The sequence below is a fragment of the Zootoca vivipara genome, chromosome 2 (genome assembly GCF_963506605.1).
Source record: "Zootoca vivipara chromosome 2, rZooViv1.1, whole genome shotgun sequence".
In the NCBI taxonomy this organism is placed as follows: domain Eukaryota; kingdom Metazoa; phylum Chordata; class Lepidosauria; order Squamata; family Lacertidae; genus Zootoca; species Zootoca vivipara.
This window is the reverse complement of record NC_083277.1, coordinates 91213473-91222789: the sequence shown is the minus strand read 5'-3', so window position 1 is coordinate 91222789 and position 9317 is coordinate 91213473. Positions and strand designations below refer to the sequence as shown.

At 42.8% G+C, this 9317-nt stretch overlaps 1 protein-coding gene across 1 annotated transcript; it reads right to left on the bottom strand.

Moving 5' to 3' along the window:
- Window positions 1–339: 339 nt before the first annotated feature.
- MRPL38 (mitochondrial ribosomal protein L38) lies at window positions 340–9070 on the bottom strand. Its single transcript, XM_035104512.2, has 9 exons — window positions 8965–9070; window positions 8082–8261; window positions 7185–7313; window positions 6882–7090; window positions 6033–6105; window positions 5686–5731; window positions 4877–5035; window positions 2542–2678; window positions 340–1805 (listed from the first exon to the last, which is right to left on the bottom strand). Exons 1-9 carry the CDS (start codon window positions 9029–9031, stop codon window positions 1669–1671), a joined length of 1137 nt encoding a protein of 378 aa, XP_034960403.1. The 5' UTR covers window positions 9032–9070; the 3' UTR covers window positions 340–1668.
- Window positions 9071–9317: the final 247 nt, after the last annotated feature.

Here is a 9317-nt window from a genome sequence, read left to right as displayed (position 1 = left end):
AGTTTTCCATTATGATCCAAAGCTTGCTCCCCCCCCCCCACTTACACTGAATTTCTTAGCTAGGCTGTTGCCAAAAGCTATATGGAGAGAGTAATTTATTTCCCATTTCAGAAGACACTTAGGGATTTTTTTCACCCTAAATAATTTTATTTTGCCTATAGACCCGTCTACCGCATTGTCCACCCCATCTCAATATAAGTTTATGAGTGTTAAAGATCACTAAATAAAATAGGGGACTCAACTGTTTATGATCTCTCTAAACTCTGCTTTCCCACATTTCCAAATTCTCTTCTTTAAAAACAAGCATGGAGTCCCATATTTCTCTTCTTGAGTGTTGCTGTTTATAACCTGCAGATGAATAACTTGTGCAGTAAATGTTTTTTTTAAAAAGATAGGGCACTCTTCAACTGTGGGCTTGCTATTGAAATGCTACGCAACTGTTCTGCAGGACAATATTTTGGAATAAGGAACATAAGCACACACTGGTCAATCCAAACCTTCCTATCAGACTTGCAAACATAAAGGTAGGCAGTCATCCATGCAGGAATAAAAGGGTTCATGTTTGTATGGAAAGAAAAATGAGGAAATGAGATGATCCTGTGCTTCCCAGAAGATAAAGAAATCACCTATGCAAAATAGGTTTACCAGTATACCAGTATACCAAAGGGGGGGGGGAGTAAGAACTAATTTTAATGGCAAAGCAAGAAGCACACACATCTTAGTATTCATTCATTTCATTTGGTTTAATTCCGACAAATCGTTTAAACCATATGAACATATATCAACTAGTTCCACAGCCTGTTTCATGCATTTCACAAAGCAGGCATTGCTTATGAAAGGTTCATGCCACTAACCAAAGGTTTAATCTCTTAAGGTGTCACAACACGGATGCCCTTCAGAAACATAAAAGGTACGATGTCTGCTTGACCTAAGAATAACCTCCTCCAACTGATGGCCTCCTGATGTTTTGGACTGTAACCTCCAGCAACTCCAGCCCCAGCATGACTGTGCTGGATGGAGCTGATGGAAGTTGTATTCAAAACACCCAGAGGGCACTAGGTTGGGAAAGGCTGCTTGAAGTTACTGAAGCAGTTGATATATTAGATCAGGCATCCCCAAACTGCGGCCCTCCAGATGTTTTGGCCTACAACTCCCATGATCCCTAGCTAACAGGACCAGTGGTTGGGGAAGATGGGAATTGTAGTCCAAAACATTTGGAGGGCCGAAGTTTCAGGATGCCTGTATTAGATAGTTCCAGCATGAATTTAAAAGAATGTTTATTCATACTTTAAAGACAACACATGGTCCAGCATTTCAGTACCAACTCAATGCTCTGCAAGATTTCATGCATTATCTGATCCCAATTCAGGTGAGGCTATTTTGCTGAAATGGCCCAGCAGTTGATGAGAGAGAAAGAAAACTTTTTTGCTCGGAACATTTGATGGACGGTGTCTGGCTCCTGAGAAAGTGAGGCAGAAACTCGGCTTCTGAATAGCCCTGGACCTCTGGACACAGCTTGCCTGCTTCTTCATTGCAAGTACAGAGTCTCCGAGAGATAGACAAGATAGATGCAAGCTGCACCTCTCTCTTCCCAGTGAATAAAAGTGATGGTTCTTTGTTGCGCCACGGCTGCTCTGTCCAGGGTATCAAGCGGAGTATCAAGACATTTCAATAAATGCCATAGGTAGGCTCGTCACTGTCCCTGTATCTGTCCAGGTACCTCAGAGGCTGGAGGTGTGGAAACTTCTTCTGCGGTGGATGATATTTAGGGGGACGCACAAAATCAAACACAGGCTCCTTCATGTCTGCAAGGGGCAGATTGGAAGTTAGCACATCCTAGCACCTACAAATTCCACAAGCACCAACCTGAAGCATCCTCTGGCTCAAAGACACCAATGATCTGCAATGGAAAACGGTGACTTTTGGCCCACTAACAGCACATGATATCCTTGTGCTCTGGCCCTAATGATTTCTGGCTTTTCTGCTGCGGAAACCTGTACAAGAATGCAGTTGCCCTTCCTGCTAAATTGAAATCCAGCCCAGCACATAGCTCCAATCCAGCTGTCCAAATGTTGATGCTTTGCTGGCTTCAAACTGCTATGGCTCTGCAAGCTCCCCTGTCCCAGGCAGTTTTAAATGAAGTACTCTAGGTACTTCCCAACATACTGTTTCAATACTTGCTGTATGAAGCTGCTGTGATAAGCAGCTTCCAAAACCTCATTGCTCCACAAAGATCCTGAAGTCCCTATCCAAATAATCACCTCTCCAAGCAGTTCAGAACAAGCCCCTCCCTTCTCTGGCTGGGAACTTGGGACTCAGTGGGCGGGAGAAAAAGTTTCCCAATTCTGTATACTTTTATCAAGTTCTATTGCATTCTTCCCCAATTTTCTCAAGTTTTAAATTTAGCACACATTCATAAATATTTTGGTCTTGCATAATTACTGGACATGTACTCCAGTCACATTTTTTTTATTATTACTAAAAAAATTATTACTAATTTTATTTTTTAGTACTAAATTATACGTACGGTCCATTACTTACCGAGAAGGTGGTGAAAGACCCGTGTAACTGAATCATCCCACTGGCATTGGAAAAATGCCAGCCCTGCAGGTGTCATGTCACTCTGATGCTTCTTGTAGAAGTCGAATGTCTTGAATGTTCTCATCTGGAGACTGTGGCTGAAAAGATGAGAGGACAGAGATGCAATGGAACCCTTCTGCTATTATTCACTACCCTGTTCAAGGTGCCACCAGTTTCTTTCAGTAGAGTAAAACGGGCACATAAAAGGGTAAATAATATTCCCTATCCATCAGGTAGCAATTGCTTCGCCAAAGAAAACACTGAAATGGTAAATCTGAAGGGCTTAGGGGGTTTTCATTCTCACACCGCCAGCCTTGAAAAAGGCCTATTTTTTTTAGATTCCTTGGGTGAGAAAGCAGTTCAGAACTAGTTTAAACTTCTAATATAAATGTAGTAGATATTCCCTGGAAGGAGGGAGTTGCATCAAATTCACCCATGGCTACACTATTTCTTGTTAGAGGGAAGGGGATGTTGGCTAGCTGTGTTTTTTGTTCCTTCCATTATCTCCAGCAATTAGTTTTCCATGCTCTTTTTCTTTCCAGAAAAATAAGGAGAAATTAGCTGCAGTCACGAAATTGAAAGACGCCTGCTTCTTGGGAGAAAAAGCGATGACAAACCTAGAGAGCATCGTAAAAAGCAGAGACATCACCTTGCCAACAAAGGTCCATATAGTTAAAGCTATGGTTTTCCCAGTAGTGATATATGGAAGTGAGAGCTGGACCATAAAGAAGGCTGATCGCCGAAGAGTTTATGCTTTTGAATTATGGTGCTGGAGGAGACCCTTGAGAGTCCCATGGACTGCAAGAAGATGAAACCTATCCATTCTTAAGGAAATCAGCCCTGAGTGCTCCCTGGAAGGAGAGATCGTGAAGCTGAGGCTCCAATACTTTGGCCACCTCATGAGAAGAGAAGACTCCCTGGAAAAGACCCTGATGTTGGGAAAGATTGAGGGCACAAGGAGAAAGGGACGACAGAGGACGAGATGGTTGGACAGTGTTCTCGAAGCTACGAACATGAGTTTGACCAAACTGCGGGAGTTAGTAGAAGACAGGAGTGCTGGCATGCTCTGGTCTATGGGGTCACGAAGTGTTGGACACGACTAAACAGCAACAACAAAGCTGCTGGAGAGTACACAAGGAGTAAGAAACATAGGCAACCACCACCCTTTCTCTTAGCAGGAAGCAGCTCAGCCAAGGGAACCTGAGGTCATAAAATAGCTGGAGTAGGCCAGTAGCCCATTTAGTCCAGCACCTGTTCTCATAGCAGCCAACCAGATGCTTGTGGGAAACCTACAAGCAGGATTCGAGTACAAGAGCACTTCCTGCTCCTGTGGCTTCCAGCAATTGGTATTCGGAAGCATGACTGCCTCTGACCAAGAAAACAGAGCATAGACATTGTGGCAAGTATACATTGATAGCCTTATCCTCTGTGAACACCAGATGTTTAGGGATTTACCACCTTTGGGGATGGGTTGATAATTATATTTAGAACAAAATAAAAAAATTCCTTCAGTAGCACCTTAAAGACCAACTAAGTTTTTATTTTGGTATGAGCTTTCGTGTGCATGCACACTTCTTCAGATACAGTGAAATAGAAGTCCCCAGGCACTTATGTAGAGAAGGGGTGGGGATGGGGAGGGGAGGGGGGATCACTCAGAAGGGTGGTGGAAGTGGGTGATTGACTGACTGATAGCTGTTGATGACCGAAAACGACTGCAAATGGTTTTGCATGAAAAAGCAAGGGTTGAGATGGCTGAAGATCGCTGAAGATGGCTGAAGATGGCTGAAGAACGATACAGATAAATGCTTAACACATTGCCTATTTTAGAAAACAATATGGCAGCAGGGAAGAGCAATTTACATGACTCTTAAAGCAAGGCAAACCCCCCCCCCAGAAAAATGATTTGTGTGATGCTTATTTGGATAGCAAGCAATGGTTTGGAAGGCAGACTATCATACTCATGCAAGAGCAATTGATACTCTTGATTTCAAGCCCAATTGTTTACAATAGGTGAGGTTTCAGTGGGTACTACTCAATAGGTGGGTTTCAACTCTTAAAATCTATTCCTGGACACATCTTTTTTACTTAAGTGTCCCCATCCCCACCCTTGTCAACTTGAGCTGTGCCTTACATTTTGGCTGCACTGTTATTTGACCTAATTTTTAAGTTCCAGAGAATACTGGATAGTTCACAATTCTACCTTCAGAAATAAGCCTGTGGCTCCTTTCACAAAAGAAGCTGGAAGTTGGAAGCACCCATTGATCCCACCATAGTTATGCAAAATGGGAAGAGTTACCATGGCGTGGGCCGCTCATCTTCAGTGAAATCAATGGGATGGAGCTGCTTGAAGAGAAGGAAGACGAAGCGATGGTATCCAGTTCCTCTGGCGGGGAACGCGGGGAAGTAATGACAAATCTCCTTGCCCATCTCCATTTTGTTTCCTGGAATGTTTGTCCTGTTGAGTTAAAATACGATTTTCAAGAGTGAGTTTGTCTGTCTGGTATTTGGAGTTCAAATGGCCATTACACATCTGAAGTGGTAAAGACTTGCCCTCATTCTAAATCAGAATTCCCTAAGGCTACCACGCTACAAGCAAAAGGGGTGGAAAGTGGCTCAATATATAAAAGCAAGACTCCAGCTCAGTGGTCCTCAAACCATGCTCCATGGAAGCCTGGGGCACCTTGATGACAAAAAACAGTAATGTTGAATGTTGGCTGGCCTCCTGGTATCAACCTACCCATACAGTGTACTGCCACAGTCAGAGGAGTATCCCAACATGTGCTTTCAGTTTGCAGAAGGGCTGCACAGTCTCAATAGGGCTCTACAAGAAGAGTTTCTGCATCCTGGGACATGTCACAGAAGCCTCCGCAACCCATGGTAGGTGTGCAGGAACTTCACAGTAGAAAAGTCATTGTGAGAAGATGGATCTTTGAAGGTAGAGAATCTGTTATGCTATGGACCCCTGCAGTTATGCAACTGTCAGTTGCTGCATGGACTAGGAAAGTCTGCATGAAAGCAGTAGTGGAATATTGAGATTCAGCTCCAAATGTAACCCAAGTTGGTAACTGATGTCGGTGCAAAGATGGATTAGTAGCCAATACTCACACCAGCCAGTGGAGATACTCTGAATCGGCATCACGCAGGTGCCCATCTGTGTGTATAACATAAACATAATCTCAATTAAACTATCACTATTCATGTAGTGTTATGTAATGCTTCTTTGTTGTGCTCTTTCTGGCTGCACAAATGATTATTTTCCTTTGCCCTAGCTTGGCCAAGCTTTAAAAGTTTCAGATTACTCAGCACCTTTAATTTTTTACTAAACCACTGGCAGCTCCTTCATAATCTTTTGCAACCAGGATTTCTGCAGAACCTGCACATTAACTACCGGTAGCAGCCTCTCAGAAAAATAAAATCTGGGCCATTCCTAGGGCCAGGAAACCTTTACTCACCTAGGTTGGTGAGCAGCAGAGTCCATAAGGATCCTTCATCCGCTTCAAATGAGACTCTGGGAGGGTTAAAAGCCTAAGCAGAAAAATACAGCAATGATTACAAAGTAGCCAAGACTACACAAAGTAGCCTATGCTCCCAAACATGATTACTGTAATTTAAATTTCACTTCATCTTTTGTCTGCCAGCGCCTATCAGTCCAGCCAGAACTAGACAATTCACACTAGTCACAATTATTATCTTTGCAGCAAGATCATAAAAACGGGCAGGCTTTAATATTGAACTAATAACTCACAAAAGTGGAGAACAAGAGATTTTTGACTTTAAAAATATATATGAAGATCAGGATTTGCTACTGGCATACAGGATTTTCTACTTATAGCTACACAGATACTACACACTGAAGCGACTTCAGGGGGTCTCACCAAAAAGGGATATAGGAAAACATCCTCATTTCCAGAAGGAAGAGAAGAAAATGGCATATAATATATAGTTTTTTAAATAATCAAGAATGAAAAAATTACATTCAATAGAGCCAGACAGAAAGGACCAATACCACAAAGAATGCTAATTATCACTATGAGTCATGAAAAAATGACTTGGTGTAAACCGACTCCCAGATTACCGTAAGTCTGATAAACACTGTACATATAGATAAACATCACAACAATTAGACTAATGAAACTGTTGGTATATGCCATTGAGTGGGTGGGGGAGAACAAAGCAGTTGGCAAAGTACTCAAGAGAATCTGTTTTCTCAAAATGTTTACTAGATGAGTTGTGGTTTTTTATATATATATAAAGAGGACAGGATATTCTCCCCCTCAAAGCTTATACACTTGGTACAATACCTCTGTGGGTGTTACCACATTCCCATGATAAACTGGCATAACGTATTCATCATCCTGATTGTATTCCACCCTTAAAGGAACTTGGGGAACAAAGAAGGCATCATCAAACAAGTCTCGGTACAGTCCATAGTGTTCTGCCACTCGCTGCTTGTGGGATGGGCCAAAGGTTCTCTCCCATTCAGCTCTGACATCATCAAGTGGAATCAACACTGCAAACAGAAACACAGCACTGTGAAATACTGAGTGGATAAGCTCTAGTGAAGAGAAAAGGAATAAATGAGACGGGAGCTGCGACCGACATACATTTCCGGAGGCGGGATGGTCTTTCCAATTCCACTCGATTCTGTTTCATTATAGCTTTTCTCTCCTTAAGTGTTTTTTTCCATGCTGGCGGAGAATAAGGTAGCCCGATGTCTATCTTCGCCTCTTCATCTATAGTTTTTAGAAAAACAGAGAAGACATAAAGTAAGTCTCATGACATACTTTCTGCATCTGGTTTTGCTAAGGGTCAAACTATAAATGCCTGGGAAATTGGGTGGCTGATGCCTTGCCTTATGTCGTTGCTTAATTCTCACAAAGCTTAAAGGTTACCTGATATCCCAAGGTAAGTAGAAAGTCTCCCCATTAGGACTTGGCACTTATTGAGCACCTCCAATCTGCAGCAGGGCCCCAGTACACCCACATATGTGCATGTATATCTCTTTAAAATGAATGAAAAAAACCATTGCTCAGGCTCACTACAAGGCTGTGAGTTTCCAGTTCAGCTTTTATTGCCTTTTGTTAACTTTTTCCTGCGCTCCCCCTCAATTGAATATAGGCATGTAACTTGCTCTCAATTCTATGCTTGTTTACTCAGGGAGGAGGTCATAATATTTTTACCCCCCCTCTTCAGTCAAAAAAGCTCCCAGAGCAGTTCACAAGATCAGTAGAAAGCCAGTCTCTGCTCTCACACTCATCTAAAATTCTTACAGTGACCACATGGGATTGAAACTGTTCAGACAGTCAAATGGAATGGCTGCTGTGAGGTGACAGTCTATCAGTAGAGACAATGTGATAGCCCTGCTTTACTTTTCTTCCTGTACTTGGCATTCAGGCACTTGCCCCCCAAAAAGCAGAGGATTGAACTTTCCACATGAAGATAAACTATTCATACAAAAAGGAGAGGAACAGAAGAAACTGGGCTGAACTTTAATGGTGTACCTTGCTTTGGAGTGACATATTTCCTGTAGGTTTTCCACCACTGAGGTTTCTTTTGTGCTTTCTCTGCTTCCTTGAAGTAGCGAGTGAAGACACGGTACTTTTCCAGCACATCCAATTTACTAACATCGATATCTTCATTAGGCATTGGCCCAAGAGGTACTCCCACTTTCCAGAGAACAGCTAAAATAAATTAGCAAAAAAGGGTATAGAAGGTTTGGTCTACATTTTATTTGAGCCTGTCCCATTCAAATGAAAGCAGAAGTAATGGGTGTGGGGAGAGAAGAGACACTAGTAAACACAAAAGTGATGGCAATACACAGACATGTTTTATACTTAAACACTTACAAAAACTTGTGTCCTATTGCATTTCCACCTTTGTGTTCCAACAGCAGATGGAGCGGAAACGAATGAATCTGACTTTGGGGCAGTAAACTATGTTTGTAACTATGTTTGTAACTTCACTACCAAATGTGCAAAATGAGAGTGGCATACCACTTTTTGTGTTTCTTCATATATTTTCAAAGATACAAAGAAGACACAAACTGATTTCTTGCCAAGTCAGAAAATGTGCTGCTTCCTCATAACATGAATATATTCCACAGCTATCCATCCTCTGAGCTCATATAGGTTTGCATGGGCGCTGACGATTATATTGGCCATTCACGGCACGACACAACCATCAGATACAAAACTCAGACGTCCCAAAACATTTGCCCTCGGATTCCTAAATTATCAGGGCTAGAGAGAACTTAAGCATATCGAGTCCATCAGTAGCGGAGGACAAGCTACCCTAAAAAAGAGCAGACCAACGGCTTCCTGCCCCCCGCTCCTCCGCCCCCCCCCCATCATCCTCCAGTGTGGAAAGGAGACAGCCACCACTCACCAGAAGTACTAAAAGGTCTAGCCTTCCGTAGTCCATGCAGCGCAGCACTCAGGATGGGCGCCGCCATTTTGCGGGCCACGGCGTCGCTCTACTGGAAAGCCCTCGCGGCGACACGCAATCTGGATGACGTCACGCGGGAGCGGTTGTCTACGAGAATGCCTGCCTATTAGCTCTCAAATAAACAAAGCCCTATTCATGCTCCTTGCGGTGCAGTCCAGGGGTTGTTTTTATTTTATTTCAGTGTGGTACTTTGCTGTCATCACTTGTGCTTATGATTATTATGTGAAAAAAGCTAGGCGTTTCAAGGTTTACTATGTCCGTGTAGGCCGGGGGCACACTTTCTCTCGGTTCCT